Raw genomic sequence first — 21276 nt, 5'->3', positions numbered from 1 at the left:
CTGCTCCTCTGATGCTGCTTGGCCTGCTGTGTTCATCCAGCTCTACACCTTGTTAACTGGGAAATACATGTGCTCACAAATCAACTGTTCATAAGAAAAATGTCCCTAGTTGAGTAGACAGCACCTCTAAGCTATAGTGAGTACAAACATTTCACTAACTTGTATAAACAAGCCATTTCTTTGTGCAAATGCTTCAAGTGTAAAGGATGAAGCTTTTCTATATTCAACAGAAGTCTCAGACATATGCAGTCTGCCTACTTGTAGGTAAATGCTTACAGTGTGAAGGATGGAAGCTGACCATGCCCACTACCTTACTAAACCAAGGCAGCTACCCTGGCTAATTTCAGCAAATCTGAGTTGAACAGGCAAGTGGGGTTTAATTTAAAAGGAGGATCCACGTAAAGTTCCGAGGAAGAGTTATACCGAACTCGAAATGTTGACACTGCCCTTCTTTCCACACATGCTGCCAGTGTGATGATACTATGGCTTTAAGAGGTGTATATTATCCTGGGTGTTTTTTTTTAAGAAGAAAGGTTGAGACAGAGTGCCAAGCAGTATATTCAAAGCCAGTAAAGTAAATAGCTTGTGAGGCCTTGGAGTTTATCTTTTCAAGTTGGAACAACAGAAGCAGCCTGAATAGGTAGGGGCAAGCTCCCACAGAGCCAGGATTTTTAGGTTTACCTTTCTGCAGTTGCTGGGGCTTGAAGCTGGATGTGAAAGCTGTTATTCCTTTCTCTGTTACAGTTAAAAGCTGAGATTCTCTTCCTGCTGCTGGAATCGCATGTGAGACAATCTATTTTACTGAATTTGCCTTTGCAACTATCCAACAATATTGAAGCTTATCAGCTTCAAATCCAGATTCTATCTGGCTATTCAAAGTTAATATTTTTCTTCCTTTGTTTATGAGGACATCATTTAGTGTTTTCCTTCTCCAAAGGCTTGTCAGATCTTGCTATGCCAATAGAATCTAGAAAGCAAAAACAAAGTTATCCCACTCTGCATCTTTCCACATGACAGCAGTAACTGGCCATTTTGTTTACAAAACTATTTGATGCATATAAAGACTCTCTAACTGTAAAATACAAAGAGTAAGCACTCCAATAATTCATTCAAACTTTAGAAAGACACATGGTCTCTTTCATAAAGGACAATAAGTGACAGCAATATATTCTCAATTAGAACTGAAGTATTAAGTAGCTTCATGGGGAAAACTATAAAATAGTTCAGGAATAAATGTGCTGTAAAAACAATAGGCATGATATTTCAAGCCACTCATTTTTGTGGGTCTCATTTCCATGCAAAGGTACAATAAATGTCATCAACAGTATAGGAAATCATAGAGAACAGCAGTAACACCAAGCACATTATAACTTGAGCTGTCTCCCAATTCTCCATTCACGTTCACAACAAAGTGTCATTTCGAGAGTATACATGTTTCCCATGATTTGATTTTTATAGTTAATCATTTGCAGGGCGTAGGCATCTGGCAAAGTTAGACGTTACTGTCTGCCCCTATAAAACGGAACAGTTCTCTTGGCCATTTTAGCTAAGAAAGCACTTAAGGGTTGACCACATTTCTGGAGTAACAACAGATTTTCTTCTGGGAAGGATTTTAGTGAACCAGACAGATTCATGCAACAATTTGATTATCTCACGGTTACCCTGACTGACATAATTATTTTGAAATCCAGAATTCTTTATTTAAGTGAACTTAAATTCCCCAACAGATTTGGAGTGGGCATCAGAGCACCTCACTTATGTTAAAATTTACAGTCAACTTGTTCACAGGATTTATAGTTTCACAAAAGCAAAGGATTTGTATATTTGATAATTCATGACACAATGCTTGATTTAAACACATAACCTTTACGGAAAAATAAACAATTTAGGAGCGAATGTTATTACAACCTGAGAAATCTTGACATCAAGGTAATAGCAACTGTCACTAACCAACAGCAGGGCCATTTTGAAGGCTTTACTGCAGGCAGCCTAATTGGATGCCTCCAGGCCACCATCTACTTGAGGACGAGGGGCAGGACGCTGATATGTTGGTCCAAGCAGTGGTACAGTGGCAGTAAAGTCTCAGCAATGCCAGTGAAAGTGATGGCTGCTGTTATGCCAAGCAAGAGAACAAAACAAAATGAAATAAAATAATTTTTTTTTAAGCAATAAGGCAGCCAGTGGTCCAAGGGACAATCCATCACACTGTTGACAAAATGCCAGCAAACAGGCCCTTGAGAGAGAGACTTTACACATGCAAACTGGCAGCCCACTTCCTTGGAACAGATAAACAATCTGCCTCACAGCCCACTGCTGGGAACACTTCCCAGCAGCGGGACTGGGGAGTCATTCTGGCCTTCTTCCTTGCTATTTACCAGCCACAACGTCCACCTTCCAGCTTGCTAGACATGAGCTGATAAAACTCTGTCTATAATGCCAAACATTATTTATATTAATTCTTTTGTTTTACCATTGGAAGACCTTCTCCTCACAGAACTCACTAGGTTGTTTAATATAGAAATAATTGACTGAAGTGAAGGAATTCCAGCAATTCCAGCAGAGGACAAGCTAGCTACATCGACATCACCCAATAAAATATTTGGAACTGAAGGTCAAATAAAGTCTTTTCAGTTTCTTTTTCACGTTGAAGAATGTGAATTTCAGCCTGCCAGAGTTGTGTGTTCGCAATGCCTTGATCCTTCATGATCAGCAGGAACCTGATGGATTCACGCAGTCCAGCATTTCAAAACTAATGGTGATTGCTGATTTAAATAACGTTGAATAGCTTATGTATATCAACTCTGCACCCAAGAAATATGCTGATCCTGATAATTGTCACAGAAACATGAAGACAAGCAGCATTCCCCATATTTTTTCATCCATTCCCCTTTCTTATGTAGGCACAAACACAATTTAATCCTTTTCAGAAAGCAGTTAACAGCGTTTCATTTAAATTGGCACATTTTCATAAATCATGCAGGATTAACGTGGAAATTTTTACAGGTGAGGCAAAGTCGAGCTCTGTTTCTACCAAAATCTTTTTCACTTACTCCCTGATTGGTGCAAACACAATCCTCGTGCCAAACCAGAAAAATCCCCAGGGAAATTCCTGACATATGTGCATTTGGCAGCTGCAAATACTTTGAATGGTGTTAACAATGTCTGTACTGCTGTGTACGGATCAATTATGGCACAACATTGGGTTTTACAGAGAAATTTAATCAGTTCTTACAGCATTTTATTTTGTTTCAACTTCTACTATTGCAACTGAAGCATGAACAATCAATGTTTCACCAAGGGTCCAAGTTGTGTTGTTTTCTCATTAAGGTTCCAAAGGCAAGGCAAAATTGTCTACGAGAGGCTTGGGTGATCTCAAGGTTATCTCAGGGTATCCATCAAATTTCTTGGACATTATAGCAGTTTTTGGTTTACTGCTGCATCACCTTTCAACACCTCCTGTCTCCTTGTGCAAGCCTCACTTGATGTAAATTTCACATGGGCCTCGAAAACAGATGGTCTGTTCTCATCCAAAACAGGCAGGAGCCTCAGGAAACATTTTGATCCCTGTGCTGGGGTCTCACATGGTGTTTGGGTGTTCCACCAAGTGGAGCAAGTGCCATTTTTCAGGCCACATCCAATGGAACTGAATGCCGAGCTTCTGAGTACGTGACCCTTACAGAAATCACAGCAATTTGTTCTTGGAAAAGTTTGAAGTCCACTCAGGTGATGATTGTTGTACAGTCTGGAGAAGCAGAATTCCCAGGTCTGCAGAAATATTCCCCCCCCGCCCCCCGCTAGAGATTTTACTCTACCTCCAATGTGCATTTTGCCTCTCTGATTCTTTAAAGACTTACTTCCTGTTCAGTTCCATGGAAAGAGCAATCAAATTTACTCAGCTGCTTTTTTGCCTTACTTTTCTCAATGTTCCTTCTTTTGATTATTCAGCTTTTATTCTTCCATCCAACAGGCCAGTTGTTTTTTCTTTAAAATTGTTTCCTTGTTTTTGTTTCGTTCTCTTTTATTTTTCATGTTTCTTTATAAAGTATTTGACTATTACATAATATTTAAATCATAAATGGGTCATTCGGTTCAACATGGTCATGGTTTTTATTCAGTATGGCGACCTTATCAAACTCTCTCAGCGTGTTGAAGACCTTTACCAGATCACCCCTAAGTCTTCCCCTTTTTTTTGGAGAAAAGAGCCATATCCTGTTCAATCTTTCCTGCTGGACATAATCACTTAGTTGTGGTATCATTCTTGAAAATATAATTCTGGTATTTTACATGAATGTTCCTCAAAAAGAGTTTGCTGCTTTTCCTTTGACATAACTTGGAGTCTGTAGATCTAAAATCTTTTGGATTTTTCAATGGTGATGGAACAACTAAAGGAAAACACTTCGAAATTATTCAACAGATGAATAGGTCAAGAAACAACTATTATTGATTATTTCTTTAAGAAAATAATAGTTTATCTGTAGAAAAATGACAGCTGGGCACATTCATTAATTTTCCCTCAGAAAATAATATTACATATGGCAAGAATTGTGTGATAAACTCTGTTACCAATATATTAAAATATTGGCAATGACACACTTACAACAAACTTCCATTCTTCGCCCTCTCTGTCATTAAGACTTCCAATAATCAGGACTTGTGCCTACTGCTTTGGCCAAATGTATTTCAATATGATTAACTGTTATACGCTTTCTTATGAATAGCTCATTGAGTAAATAGTTCATTCCCATCTTCTTTCTGTCTTGCTTTCCTGGGAATATATACTATTAATATAGATATATATACACAATATAAATCTACTATTTCATCAGAATTAAGGGAGAAAATTATGTATTAAAGGATTATCAAATGCTTGTAGCCTACCAGCAGACTTATCGACATTTAGTCCAGGTAATCATTCATCAGACTTTATAATACTGCATATTCCTTAAGTGTCAGGAAGTTTAAAATATCAACAAATCATACCGATTAAAACTTTGCAAAAACCTATTGTACGTAAATAAATTAGATTGATGATTTCTTCTGCCTTAGTGATACACTCCTGAGCCATCATGCTTGAAGTGGTCTCAGCTAGTTTTATGCACAGTATTGAAATGATTAGCCTGGTTTTTCCAGTCAAAATTTCAATAGTAACCAATAAGAGGAATGGGTTATTGTCAATGTCAGGGTCTGAAAACCGAAATGTTTATATAGTTTGACTCTGCCATAAATGTTTTGCTGTGAGTTCTGACAGATGTGCAAAGAAATGTACAAGTTGTAGTCCAGCAGAATTTTCTCTTGCTTCACTTTTTCTGTTGAACTAGTAAATGACAGAAATTATAACCATCCTTTCAAAAACATATGCCTGTAACAAAAGGCACATATATTGCTACATGATAAATTGTTATTAAATAAATTTAGTAGAACTTTTTAGAGAACCCAGAGTTTCTGAAAATGAAATGATGAATCTAAATCTTCCAACTCATTTCCTTTGAAATAAATGGAATAATACTCTGTGGAATTATTCCCACTGATAGTGATAATTCGAATGCAAATTTTCTATGATTTAGTCAATAAAGATCAGTGTGATATGATTCATAGATCATAAGAAACCAATGTCGGTTATGATAAAATGTTTAATATCTATCTGCATACAGATTAATTTAATGACTATAAAAAATGCTTAATTTCTGTTCGGCTGCTGGAATATGACTCATTTTTGTCATTTATGCATTAAAACATTTTCTTTGGATGAAAAGCCTTTGATGTGATGGTGTTAGTTTCTCATTTTCTTCAACCAGATGATGAAGTGGTCCATCAGATGGTCCATTCTCGACAGAATTTGCCTCTTGAATGTTTATTCTGTTTACTTCAATAAGATGAAAATCAGACAGAGTCGATTAACTAAGTAACTTGCTCTGCAAAATGACCTCCTCAGACTGTCAGTTTGAAGCGCTACCCCATGGTATTATTACTAGTGGCAATCCAGAAGGAAAAACCGTGAAAACTTGTGAATGACACATACAGTCCAACCCATCTTTTATACTTCAAACAAAGTTCCAGTGCACCTAGTATGGTCATTTCCAAGCAAACTGGCTTTTCTTTTATAGTGGTATTTCAACTTTGGGAAATTTGATACCAATGTTTCCAACAGTTGCAAAATTAGATGGCTCATCAAAGACCGACCTGTACTGGTACTTGCTACTGCAAAACCTACCAATTGGTGTGAGTTCAACCACTTTCCCCCAGCTAAATCCCATTTGGCTCACAGTAAGTGTGTGAAACCAGTTAGAGATTGTGTGTGTGTGTGCATAGCAAAGTGCAAAAGGCTGCATCTATGGATATTCAAGTTCTTTCTCGTCATCTGAGCGCCACTCTGTACAGCCAGTTAAACCAGGCTGATAAAATTGCAGGGGTAGTAGGAACTGCCGATGCTGGAGAATCTGAGATAACAAGGTGTAGAGCTGGATGAACACAACAGGCCAAGCAGCATCAGAGGAGCAGGAAAGCTGACGTTTTGGGTCTGGACTCGTCTTCAGAAATGAGGGAGGGGAAGGGGGGTCTGAAATAAATAGAGAGGGGGAGGCATGTAGATGGTCTATAGGCCCTCCACTTCTTCCTCTCCCGCAGGCCTGACCAGTCGCCCTCCACTGACACCCTTATCCGCTTAGCTGAACTCGTCCTCACCCTTAACAACTTCTCCTTCAATTCCTCCCACTTCCCACAGACAAAAGGGGTGGCCATGGGTACCCGCATGGGCCCAAGCTATTCCTGCCTCTTTGTAGGATACGCGGAACAATCCCTCTTCCGTACCTACACTGGCCCTAAACTCCACCTCTTCCTCCATTACATTGATGACTGTATCGGCGCCGCCTCGTGCTCCCACGAGGAGATCGAACAGTTCATCTACTTCACCAACGCCTTTCACCCCAACCTTAAGTTCACCTGGACCATCTCTAATACCTCTCTCTCCTTCCTGGACCTCTCTGTCTGCATCTCTGGCAACCACCTAGAAACCGATATCCATTTCAAGACCACCGACTCCCACAGCTACCTAGAATACACCTCCTCTCACCCACCCTCCTGCAAAAATGCCATCCCTTATTCCCAATTCCTTCACCTCTGCCGCATCTGCTCCCAGGATGAGGCATTCCACTCCCGGACATCCCAGATCTCCTCGTTTTTCAAGGATCGCAACATCCCCTCCACAGTGGTCGAAAACGCCCTCGACCGCATTTCTCGCATTTTCCATATCTCAGCCCTCACACCCCCTCCCCGCAATAACAACCAAAACAGAATTCCCCTCGTCCTAACGTACCACCCCACCAACCTCCGGATTCAACGCATCATCCTCCGACACTTCCGCCATCTGCAATCCGACCCCACCACCAAAGACATTTTTCCCTCCTCACCCTTATCTGCTTTCCGGAGGGACCACTCTCTCCGGGACTCCCTTGTCCACTCCACACTCCCCTCCAGCCCCACCACAGCTGGCACTTTTCCCTGCAACCGCAGGAAGTGCTACACCTGCCCCTACACCTCCTCCCTCACCCCCATCCCAGGCCCCAAGAAAATCTTCCACATTAAACAGATGTTCACCTGCACATCTGCTAATGTGGTATACTGTATCTGCTGTTCCCGATGTGGCCTCCTCTACCAAGTGGAGGCTTGGAAACCACTTTGTGGAACACCTACGCTCGGTTCGCGACAAACGACTGCACCTCCCAGTCGCGAACCACTTCAACTCCCCCTCCCACTCCTTGGACAACATGTCCATCCTGGGCCTCCTCGAGTGCCACAACGATGCCACCCGAAGGTTGCAGGAACAGCACCTCATATTTCACTTGGGAACCCTGCAGCCCAATGGTATCAATGTGGACTTCACAAGCTTCAAAATCTCCCCACCCCCGACCTCATCACAAAACCAGCCCAACTCGTCCCCACCTCTGGCCTCATCCCAAAATCAGCCCAGCTCGTCCCTGCCTCCCTGGCCTGTCTTTTCGCCCACCTATCCGCTCCTCTCACCTCAACCCCCACCCCCACCTCCTACCTACCAGCCTCATCCCCGCCTCCTTGACCTGTCTGTCTTCCCTTGACTGACCAACCCCCATCCTAACTTCCCACCTACACTCACCTTTACTGGTTCCATCCCCACCTCCTTGACCTGTCCGTCTCCTCTCTACCTATCTGTTCCTTTATCCATCTTCCATCCGCCTCCCCCTCTCTCTCTATTTATTTCAGAATCCCCTTTCCCTCCAACATTTCTGAAGATGGGTCTAGACCCGAAACGTCAACTTTCCTGCTCCTGTGATGCTGCTTGGCGTGCTGTGTTCGTCCAGCCCTGCACCTTGTTGTCTCAGCTCTACACCTTGTTATCTCTGATAAAATTGCGGTCCTGTTTATTGATGAGTAACAGAAACATCAGTCAGTGTGTAAAATAAAACTTTACAGGTTCAACTGTATGATGTAATGGGCCTGAACTTGCATTCTACTTTTCTAAGAGCTATCGTAAAGCAATGTTTCTCAACCCTTACTCTTGCTAGTGTGAATTTTTTTTGCAAGTAAGGATTCAATAGTGCAATGATTCCCAATATTTTCAGTAACACTGCACACTTCAGACCCACATTTTCCATATCACATGTGTGGTATCAGAAGTCTACTCAATCACAGCTCTGGAGGTTTACGCTCCAACTGAAAATGACTGCAGTCGTGGAGTAAATTCTTGACTGAAAATTAACATTATTGTTCTGTATAGAAATTTTGCATTTATTCTTCCATTGGGTACATTATTTCAATGTCTTAGCACCTGAGGCCAGCAGTGTTAAGCTAAAATATAGTCCCTTTAACAAAGTAAAAGGTCAAATTATACAGCTCTATCTGTCAACTTCTTATAATTACAAAAAGAAACCCAGTACACATAAGGTCAAATTATTCCATGGAATTAATTTCCTGCCAATATTTAGTCATGTCATCAAATCTCTAAACTGTTAGAATCTATGCTGGCTGCTGCAAGCAGGAGGCACTACACAGCAAAGCTTTGTTTCTCATGTTACCTGCACTCAAACCTGTAGAACAGTGTCTGATAATTGAGCTAACTGCATGAAGCATACGATAGCTACCACTACTGCTACTACTGTAAAATATATTGAAGCTTTTGAATGAACATGTCAGTTCTACTTACTTAGAAGATGACTATCCATTTAGATTGATCCTATTTAGATTAACTGGAACCTATCTGAATGTAAACATGAACAAACTTGCTCAGAATTAGGATTAAAGAATTTTTTAATAAGATTACAAGACCACAAAAATCTAGAGCACTGGTAGGCCATTTGGCACCTCAAGCCTGCTCTGCCAATCCATAAAATTGAGGCTAATTTAAGTGGGGTCTCAACTCTACTTTCTTGCCTCTGCATAACCCTGGACTCCCTTGTCGACCAAAAAAAAATCAAACTTTTAACAACAAGAATGGAGAAATGTGAACAGTCCATTTGGTCAATCTGCCATTTGCAAAGATCATGGCTGATCTAACTGCACGATAACTCTATTTTCCAAAACATTTGACTCCCTTTTAGGTCAAAAATTCAATGATGCAATCTCTAATATTCTCTACGCATAAATTCTGAGACTAATAACCATCTGAGAGAAGTTCCTCCTCTTTGTACTAAATATGAGACCCTTTATTTTGAAACTCTGTCCCTAGGTCAGGATTCCCTGCTGAAAGACAACATCCCTTTCGTCACCCACCCTGTCAAAATCCCAAAGAATTTTATATAATTCAGCAAGAGTGCCTCTCATTCTTCTAAATTCCGTAAATAGGAGCACAAATTGCTCAACATTTTCACACAACAATCCTTTAATTCCAAAACTCATTTGTATGAAACCTCTCTGAACTGCCTTCAATACAAGTACATCGCTCCTTAACTAAAGAGCCCAAAATGATTTTCTGCTGGACTTAAACTTAGATAGCCTTACAAACCATTTAACATTATGTTGGTTGTCACTAAACTATCAGATTTCTTTACAAATAAGATCATCCCTATGGAAAGAACATGGCTTCCATGCTATTTTGAAGTCTTGTTTAGACGTTACATTTTGTTTTGTTTTCCCTTTGTGAATGAGATTTCAGCATTCAATGTAATATAATTGAACAACTGTGCATAAGTTATAAATTCTATCAGCTCCCTTGGTAATCATTTCCAATGAAAAGGACTAATTAGACTCTCAGTTCATCAACTATTTTGGAGGAGATGGTGATAATGTCTCTGGATAATTAATCCAGAGGCCCAAGCTAACAGTCTGGGGATATAGGTTCAAATTCCACCACAGCAATAGGTAAAATTTGAATTCAGTTAATAAATCTGGAATATAAAACTAGTGTCACTGATTGGACTTTACAAGTATCACCAATTGTAAAAATCCATCCAAACATGCATGCAAACCAAGAGCAGGAGTCATCCATTCGGTCCCCTGGGCTGATTTTGCTATTCGATAAGATCATGGCAGAACTGACTGTAACCTCAAACATTTCCATCAACCCTCTGATAAATCTTGCTTAACAAGAATCTACCTACATCTTAAAAAAAATTCAAAAAGTATTTCGCTGCCACTGCCTTTTCATGAAGATTTCCAAAAACTCACCACCCTCTGAAAAAAAAAGTCATCTAATCTCTGTTTTATACAGTTAATCCCTGATTTTTAAACAATGGGCCCTTGTTTTAGATCCTCCCATAAGGGAAAACATGCTTTTCATGTCTACTCTGTCAAGACTGCTCAGGATTTTGTTTCAATCAAGTCACCTTTCACTTTCCTTAACTCCAGCAGATACAAGCCAAGCCTGTCCAAACATTCCTCATAACACAACCTGCCCATTCCAGCTATCAGTCTAGTAAACCTTTTATGAACTGCCTTTAATGCATTTACATCCCTCCTTAAATTAGGTGGTCAAAAACGTACAGTTTTCCAGATGCAGTTTTACCAGACACCTGTTTACCTAAACTCCCTACTTTTTTATCCAATTCCTGTCATGATAAATCTCAACATTCGATTAGTTTTTATAATTATTGTCTGTCCCAACATACTAACCTTTGCAATTCATACACAAGGATACCCAGATCCATCTCCATCTCAGAAATCCGCAATCTCTCACTATTTAAACAAAATACGTTTTAAAATGCTTTTTTTGATATGAACCTTATCAAATGCTGAAATATCCCCTGCCACTGTATCTCTCTTGACTTGTCCCTTAATTTGCCAATTCACTTAAGCCAGCTCTGTTTTCATGCCATCATAATTCTCCTTATTTAAATTTTTAATACATCATCTTAGATCGACTTTTCTCTCCCTCAGACTGAATGTCAATTTCAATCGTTTTAAAGTCGTCCCTAACCAGAGGTGTCTTCACTCTGAGGGCATTCATTCATTTTAATCCCAGTGCACTCTCATATAGCCTACTCTCTGGTTGACTCCAGAACATGCTGTTCTAGGAAACTATTCCAAAATATTCTATGAGTTCCGCATCAAGGTTATTTTTGCCCGTCTGACTTCTAATGATTATCCCCATGCCTTTCTGATTAGCTCTCAGTATTTCTTCCTTGTGTCCTACCCTACTGTGTGGTTACTATTAGGCGGCCTGTACACTGTACCCATCTGTTTCACTAGTGTTGTTTAGGAAAGGAAATCTGCCATACTTATCTGGTCTGGCCTACATGTGACTCCAGATCCACAGAAACACAGTTGACTCTGAACTAGTCTAACAAGCAATTCAATTCGGGAATTGCAATAGCAATTAGGAATAGCAACAAGTTCTTGCCTTAAATGTCACAACACCCACATCCTACGAAAGACTAATCTGCTGGTTTTGAACACCTATGGAAACAGAGCTCCCATCTTTACCGCGGTATTACTTTTGTGACAGTTTTTTGCCCATAAATTGTAGCAGTTTCCCTCAAAATAAACTGTTATAAAGTGGAGATTGACCGTCGTCTGAGAGGGGCATCTCACCCTATAATTCGTCAAAGGAGTGTGAAAAGTGGTATATCCTGCCTTTCAGCAACCTGTAGTGGTTAAATAAAACAAATCCCTGACCCTCACTTTACAATCAACAAGTAACAATTTAATTATCTAACTCTAACAGTGAACAAATTAACTAAAATATTAACAAACCAAATAAACCCCTTCTCACTCCTAACTATTCCTGAATAAAATAAGATTCTAATGGTGTGCTGTTCCAATAAAAAACAAGTTCCATACATATAAAATAAAATAAAATTTAAAAAAATAGAATTTAGTCTCTCAAAATTACAGCCAAGTTATGTGCCTTCTCCGTCGAACGTTTTGTCAGGAATGCCTACTCTGTCGATTCTTCTGTCAGGAATATTAACTAGCTGTGCCATTGATGCCTTTGATATTTAAAGGGTGCCCTCTCCAAGAGTGAGAGAAGACTGTGAGAGCCAGTGATTGTCTCTTCAGAGCTGAGAGCTGTTAACTCTGGCAGATGGCAGTTAGTTCTCCCTGTCTTTGTCTAACTGCCCTCTTCTTATATATCCTTGATGACATATCCATTTCTTGCACTAGGATTGGTCTTATGTCATCAAAATCATCAGATATAGTTTAATTGATTTTTGTAACTAAGTGCTTGGTTCAAATCGATTGTCTAAATTCCAAACTTGTTTTGTTAGTAACAAAACAAAACTGCTGCTTGGCCTGCTAACTGTACAGACTTTTGATACAAATGCTTCAATTCGGGTGCTCTCTATGTACCTGCAAACTTTCAATCTGCTGCTGATAGACATCTATTTAAATCCTAAGCATAGAAAAAGCACATCATCCTTTAAAGGGACCACACAATGCTTCCTCCCCCCTCGCCCTCCAGCATTTCACAAACACCAAATTCTAACTTCCTGCCTCCCAATCCACCCAACTTCGCAACAAAATCATGATATTTTGAAACATTGTGCACGTTGTTCTTTCTGATTTGTTTAATAAAATATTACAACTGGCTAATGTCAACATTTGGATGCAAAGTTGGAGTATAATTAAAGGTAATAGTGATGCAAATTTTTTGGTGAGTCTCAATTGGTCAACACAAGCAGATAATGAGGAGTCTTTAAGGAAAACAGACACATCAGATGAACTTTTATGAACAAGATCAAGAGACAACTATAATTCCTTCAGCATGCACTTAGGAGAGAGAAACTACAGATTCTGGTAGAATTAAGGGTAGCAGAACAAGAGGGAGAAAAATGAGGAAACATATTCACAGTTTAAGAAGTACAAGTAGTACAAGGTTTCAGAACCACACAAAGATATTAGCAATATTCCACAGCTGTAAATGTTTAAAAGCCATGATCGTCAATGTTGAAAAACACAGCACTTTAATAGGTCGTCCGTATCCACTGCCACCTGTATTCTACTGTATCAAACCAAATCTACAATGCACTGTCGTGTTGGCAAGATGCCTGATGGAAGATGTACGGACTACTCTTGAAAAATGTTAACACTGAAAATTTAAGCATTCCCAAAGGCTCATGGGATAAATGGTCACCTGGGGCATAACTGAACTGAAATGTCAACTCTGACCTCGACAGAATAACAAAAACAAACATAAGTCCAATCGGTCCAAGTATTCTTGAATTAATGATTTAAAAATTTAGCCAGCAGTTTCAGCTGTGGCACCTGATTGAAAATACATGCACAGCACTGTCAAGTGGGAACAGAATTCAGCTTGGCTGGATTGCTCATCATGTTGAATAAATCGCAGACACAGGCTAAGTGTCCAAATGGACAATAATTACTTGAACAATGTGCTGGAGTGACATTGCCTTTGATGGAATTTAGTTCCAGCACAAAATATTTGACAGAAGACAGTTATTTGATGAGGTGATATAGGATTTTAAGAAACCCATTGCGCTATACTTCAGCAATGGATGCAGCTCAAAGGAGCAAAGCAGAAAAAAATTGAGAGAAGAACATCAAAAGCAGACACACAGTGACAAAATTAAAGCTGAAATTTTATGAGATTCCAGGAACTGATGTAGGTGATTGGCAGGACTTTGACTACAGTTGGTAAAGCTGCCCTCAATCAACTACTGGGACCATGATACAATTATGTTCTGTAGTCAGTCTCTTAGAGCCGCAGGCTTATTCAGGAGGCTGGAAACTCAATAGCCTTGTCAATGTCAGCAAATAAAATAAAATAAAGTGTCAAAAAATTATTGAGGGGCAACTCCAGAATGACAGGGCACCATGATATTGAGGCATGCTTGATCAGTTTGTTATGGTCCAGAACAAACTCCCTCAAAACATACCAAGGAGATAGCCTAGACCATTACTTTTATCGTATTTAAAGGCAAGTGTAAGGCGCTGAGTTCCAGATGAGATTTGATTGGTCAAACTACTAGGTTTGAAGTAAAATACACTTTATTCTTACACCACAGTTAAAATACAAACAAAAAAAATTGGCATAATGTTAACTTTGTCAAAATAGTTAACAAAATAATATATTATTTAATTACCACTCATTAACTGTTGCAATATAGCAGCAACCCATAAATACACCCTTGGCAAATTGAGCAAAATAGATTCACTCTAGTCCAGGAGAAAGGAAAAAAAAAAGAATGAATCTAGCAGCAGAGACAGAGCTCAAGTTTTTTTTTGCGGCAGCAGAGAGAGAGAGAGCTGTATCCATCACCTTTAACCCCGACCTCAACAACAGAAAATGAAAACTAAAACCCTGTGTCTGTGTGAGCCTGACTCCACCCACTCATACTTCTTTTGTGTACTTTAAAACAAAAGAGCTGTTTACTCTGCTTTCCACAGAGCAGACATCTCGGAACCAGGTTTACATCACCTTTCTTCAAGGAAAACAGGACAGAACAAGTTCCTCTTAAAGACACAACTTGTCATTAGTGGGAAATAATATTTTAACCAGGTAGGTTCAGTGATCAAAACGGTGATGTTGGATCAGAGGAAGGAACCTTTGCCAAGAGAGGATCATAAAGTGCCCGTCCTAGCCCTAGTTTACCTGATGTCTTGCTGCACTGTGGTGGGAATACAGGGAAACCTTTTGTCACCATTTTACAAATTCTCCAGCCTTTGGCTTATCACAGCACTGGTAAAATCCAGCCCAAAGAAGTTGGATAGTTTGAAAACACATTGATTTTTTTTAAATTGTTATTCATTCATGTGATGAGGCCTTCGCTGGCTGGGTCAGCATGTATTGTCTATCATAATTGACCTGGAAGAAGTGGTAGTGGGCTGCCTTCTTGAGCCACTTCAGACCTTATAGTCTAGGGCCACCCACAGTGCTTAGGAAGGGAATTCTAGGATTTTGACCCAGAAACAGTGAAGGACCAGAGACATATTTCCAAATCAGGGTGGTGTGTGGCTTGGAGGGGAACTTGCAGTTGGTGGAGTTCCCATGTATCTGCTGCCCTTGACTTTCTAGATGATAAAAGTCATGGGTTTGGAAGATGCTGTCAAAGGAGCCTTGCAAAGGTGCAACTTGAATGTGTACACATTTTGCTACTGTGGGTCAGTAGTGAAGGGAGTGAATGTTGAAGGCAGCAGTCGGGGTGCCAATCAAGTGGACTGTTTTGTCTTGGATGGTAACTTGAGTCATTACATTCGTTATAAATTGAATAAAATAAATTTATTGCATTTAACTATCTCCTAAACATTTTAAGAAGAGGACTTTAATTCTCTTCATCCAGCCAAAACACAACCATTCTGTTGCAGCCCTGTCACTAATTTGCAGAATACGGTGAGGCATCCTCCGACCTCAACCAGAAACCTCTTGGTTTGTGGAAGATTCTGACAGGACCCTCAAGTCATTTTAACAGCCTACAAACAAATGATTCCACTCTGTGGATGTTGCCCAGTGGAGACTTTGATCGGTAAGTTCATAATTCAATTTTGTGGAGCCAGAAGGATAAAAGGGGCTTCTCTGATTTCATAGAAACAGTTTGGTTAGTAGAGCATAAAGCTTTCTTCCCCCTCATCTGCTTTTGCAAAATACTTCCAAGCACTTCAACCTATGTTGTGGCTAGCCATCAGGCACTATAACATCAATTCTGTCAGCCAATAACAAATCCAACAGAAAGTAGCTTTGCATTAACAATTTTATAGATATGATGCTTTCTCTTTAAAAGCTGACCGAAGCGTTAAATGGAACACTGCTGTTATTGCGAAGCAAACTTGAGGTCACAGCTTTATATCAACATTGAATTTCTAAAGTATGATAAAACAATATTTCTTCAGAAGAAAAATAAAACAATGATTACACATGTCAATGCTTCATAAACAACTTAGCAAAGTAATGAAAGGCTTAGAACAGTTACCATCGTTCTTCAATGTATTACTTTGAATTTTCATTATGAAATCCCACACATCACCATCACATGTTAGAGCTTAATTCAGTAATTACAATACTGACAAAATACATATCCTTGTTGAATGCATAACCTGTAGTATTATGCTAATTTTCAAAATGTATGTTACTGTACTGTAGATCATAGAGAAGATTTTTTCTCGAGAGAGATTTGGGAATATGCCATAATTTTAAAATATTCAACACTTCATTCTAGGAACCTCCAATATTCTGAGCTACACTAATATTATACGCACCTATAGTAGGCAGAGGAAAGCTTTATGATGTGCATACTGCACCATTAGGTCCAAAAAACATAACACACAAGTTCTGTAAACCATGCTCCCTGGTGCCTGAGTGATATTAACCACTAAATAGCTAATTCGCATGACCAGTTTGTAATCTAGCTACAAGCAGAAGCCACTGGAAATAGAAAGTAATTGCAGTCAGTCAACAGGCTATCAACCACAACCAGACAACCAGCCACTGAAAGTCTTGTATATACCTCCAGCACAGAACAAACCATAACCAGCCATCACCAGCAGCTAGCTCCCTGAAACCAACCTGCAGTCAGATAAGACTATTTTGCATTCAGCCATCAGAAACCACGACTAACGAAGAGCTACTCAAACCCAGTAAAGTTCACAAACAGCGAAAGCCAGCATGGAGCCGGACAGGAGTCAAGTGCCAAATTTCATCAATCCACAAACAACAGCCTGCCAACCCAAAAGCAAGCAGCCACCAGAAATCAGTCTCCAGCCATCCCTACCCACGGTTAGGGCAGGAGACATGGGATCAGAATTCAATGCAGGAAGAATCAGGAGGGAGGGGTGAAGGAAATCAAAGGAGACAGAAGTATCAGAGGTGAGTAGACAGAACTGCTACATTCTGCAGTGGAGGTAATGGGAGGTTGGGTAGAGAATATGGGATAAGAGGTTAAAAAAGAAGCCCAAGAATCTGCAACAAAAAATGCAGCAACATCGGCGCATTCAGCTGATTCAGCCCTTCCAATAAGTTCCTGAGTTACTGTCGGTGTGGGATGTTGTTGGTTCTCTGCTACCATGACATTTTCCTATTAACTATTCAAACCAAGTAGAAAAATTGTGGTGGGTTGAACTGTCTCCCTCTATGAGATGGCACATTATAACTTGATACCAAGAATTCAATGAAAGTCAGACCAATCCACAGACGCTACTGCCAATTCCTCCAGCAGGCCAATGCCACAGCCAAGAAAGTGAATGAAGCAGTGTGCTTCTAGCTACATCAGTGTATAAATATTTCAAATTACACCTTGGACCTCCGATTACATCACTGTGCAAGACCTCCAATAACATAAAATAGAATAACATGCTAAATATTTCCTGTGTACACATTGACTGATCATGTGAAGTTTTGAACAATATCCCTGTGTGGTGATTTATTGCAGCATTATTGATATTTCCATTTGCAGTAATTTCTTACTAATGTACTCCACATATTCAAAATTCAACAAAGTAACTTCTGTGTTTCCACTTTCATTCTAAATCAAATGTAGCAGTAAATGGATTTTTGAAAGAAAAGAAACAGGTCATTCAGTCCAACAATTCCACACCGAATCTCCAGAGAGCATCCCACCCAGGCTCACCCACACCCCCTACTATCCCTGTAACTCTGCATTTCCCATTGCTAATCCAACTAATCTACACACCACGGCCAATGTAGCATGGCCAATCCATCTAACCTGCACATCTTTGGACTGTGGGAGGAAACCGGAGTAGCTGGAGGAAACCCACACAGACACAGGAAGAATGTGCAAACTCCACACAGACAATTGCCCGAGGCTGGAATTGAACCCGGATCCCTAGTGCTGTGAGGCAGCAATGCTAACCACTGAGCCACAAACACAAATAAATGGAGAAACCCTAACAGAGTCAGTGTAACCCCCTGTGTTCTTCATCATAAATGAAAATAAACTATACAACTAGCACCAATCATTCAGTCATAAAATGTAACTTGTTTTATGCCTTTTGAAATTCAATGGATAGAACAGGATGCTGGCTTTAATGGTGAATGAAAATGTGGGCTTCAACTGCCAATGGTGACCTCAATGCTTCTGACTGAAAAGGTGCTCTTGATCAGTTATCACAGCCAACCCCAGGCAGGAAAATTGACGATAGATTCCAATCTGTAAATTCTTCTCTCCCATCCAAAATTATTTTCTATCAATCACAGCAGAAATGATTGCCATCTCTGAGTGGAATAGAGCTTGGAAGTATCAAGTATCATCCAGTTGTTTGTTAAATTGAAAAGAAAGCAGAGGAAAACAAAGTAAAGCTTCAAATATATGCATTAGATTCTTACCATCCACACAGGCTGGCTTTGCTCTCGTTGTGCCAGCAATCTGTCCCTTTTTACACGCACATCTTGCAGTTTGTCTGGCTATAGTCCTTCGCGGTTGACTGCTATCTTTGTCCAGTGTAACTATCTCACAAGTACCTGCAGCGAGCTGACCTGGAAGAGAATATAAACACTTGGTATTAATGGGTGAGCTGCATGAAAACAGTCAACAGAATCACATGAACATACAAGGCAAAGCAGGTGATCAGAAATGGATTTAAATTGTATCCAGATATAATGCATATTTTGTCTCCTTTTGCCAAATATCCCAAAGCACTAACATATCCTTATCCTCTTTCTATAACTCAAAACAGTCTGAGTATTTGCACTGCACCATGTCATTTCTCTGCAATTAAATCCATCGAGTGTGAGAAAGAAAGAGTCATATCCAATGGGTTTCATAAAATGGCTTCAGGCAGTAAATGTATATTTTGAAGTTTGATGATGTCACATTTACCTAAAAATAACACAATGAATATTTCTCACATTGGAAGTCAAGAATCTGCACTAATTCTCTACAGGAACTTGTTAAAATCTGGACATTCAACTTGAAAACAGGGAAAAGGCTGTTTCCATAATAATTTCAAAATGAAGTCAGATAGACACTCGACAATGAGGAACAATTAGTTTACAGTCAAAAAGTGGGGGTATAGAACTAAGTACTTTGCTCTTTCAAAGACCTTCTGTGTTGTGTCTATGAAACTGTCTAATCATACCAAGATGATCTTTCAATCTAGTTTGCATCAATAGGCAGTCTATAAACATTTCAAATTATGCCATGTATCTTTGATTACATCACAATGCAGTACCTTGTATACATAAAATAGAACAAATTGTTAAATGTTATTTATCTGTGCACCCATTGACTAATGGTGTGAAGTTTTGAACAATATCTGTGTGGTTATTTATTGCAGCATTATTGATATTTCCATATGCAGCAATTTCTTTCTAATAAAGTACATGTAATATTCAAAATTCAACTAACTTACTTCTGTGTTTCCACTTTGTTTGTAAAACCAAGTGCATCAATAAATAGATTTCACCTCTGGATTGCACCAAGGATAAATCCTTTACTGATTTCTCATCCTGACTCATTTTTGCCAATTAACAACATCATCTCAGCCATAGTGCCAGCTTCTACCACCTATCTTTGATGCCACCGTGCTTATTCACTCTCGGATGAGCCATAGTTCTTTCTAACAAAACGCTCTGAAGACCCAAACTCTTGTCTTTCGTTCCATTACATACTCAGTACCCTGGCAAACCAGTGTGACCCTCTTCTTAGAGAGTATCTCTGTCTGAATTGCAGTATGTGCAATTTCAGCATCCTATGCACCCCTGAACTGAACTTACAATCCTTTATCTATTACAAAGACCATTTAATTCCACCTTTGTAAACTGTCCATTTCTGATCCTCCCTTACACTTTATATCATTGAAAATCCAAAACATCCCTTTCTTAATTACAGAATTGGCTATTCCATTGTTTTCATGGTTAGCCTCCTATTTTCCAATCTATGTAAAAATTAGGTCATCAAAAATTTTACATTTGCACCCTATCAGCCCTTTGGTGGTTCTCTGTCAATGATTCACAGTCCACAAATGTCTCAAAACGTTCAGCTCTAATTCTAAATCTGCTGATGGTTTCAACCTTTACTGTCTCCATAATTGCTTCCAGGCAAACAATCTCAACGTCACCACAATGTGTCTATTCCTGTGATTCTTGTATTTCTCCCTACCCCTCGTTTTTCAAAACTTCATCTCCTAAACTTCCTCTTGTCCTGTAAGATTCTCCATTAAACATAACTGTTAGAATAGCATCAATGTTGAGAAGGAAAATGGGAAGTGGGAATTCTTGGATTGGCTCCCCTTCTTGCCCAAGGACTGATCGGAGTCATGGCAAGGTCATGTATGGTGCGCTTGGTTTCGCATGTTGGAGGGGTGTTAGCCCCTTGGAGTATGGGGGGAGACACCACAAAAATGTTCTATCTGCTGACCTCCTGGTGTTAATTCTGGGGAAAGGACACACTCTCAACTAAGTTGCCGGGTTGAAGACATGTGGAATTCTTGGGCTCTAATAGAAATTAATAGGAAACATTCTGTGTGGAGTCTTATCAGGTCTGAGCAACGTAGGCTATGGTGAGGCGTGTGGCACAGTCAGGTGACAAGTATGAGGCCCATCTTGATATCAGAAGCAATTCATGCCACCTCTTTTGCTTTTTGCAAGTGGCACGGCAACAGTGAGTTGCAAATGAAGGGACATTTTTGCTTGTTAAATGCTTTGTGAACAGCCCAACTCACTTCATTAATATTCAGCCTCCCAGCTTACCAAACTTTCCAAAAAAGCTTGACATCAGGAAAACTCAACCAAGAAACCAGAGCAATAACATTTCAGAGAGAGTAGGAACTGCAGATGCTGGAGAATCCGAGACAACAAGGTGCAGGGCTGGATGAACACAGCAGGCCAAGCAGCATCATAGGAGCAGAGAGGCTGACGTTTCGGGCCTAGACCCTTCATCAGAAAAGGGGGAGGGGAAG

General features: G+C 39.8%; 1 protein-coding gene across 1 annotated transcript in view; it reads right to left on the bottom strand.

Moving 5' to 3' along the window:
• The window catches only part of tafa5a (TAFA chemokine like family member 5a), a 558406-nt gene that overhangs the window by 262673 nt on the left and 274457 nt on the right, over positions 1 to 21276 (bottom strand). The window contains exon 2 of the mRNA XM_048610455.1: positions 18704 to 18853. Coding sequence (XP_048466412.1) covers positions 18704 to 18853 — 150 coding nt within the window. The remainder of the gene's footprint in view (positions 1 to 18703; positions 18854 to 21276) is intronic.

This window comes from Rhincodon typus, chromosome 22 (assembly GCF_021869965.1).
Source record: "Rhincodon typus isolate 14 chromosome 22, sRhiTyp1.1, whole genome shotgun sequence".
Lineage (NCBI taxonomy): Eukaryota > Metazoa > Chordata > Chondrichthyes > Orectolobiformes > Rhincodontidae > Rhincodon > Rhincodon typus.
This window is presented reverse-complemented; position numbering and strand designations above follow the sequence as displayed.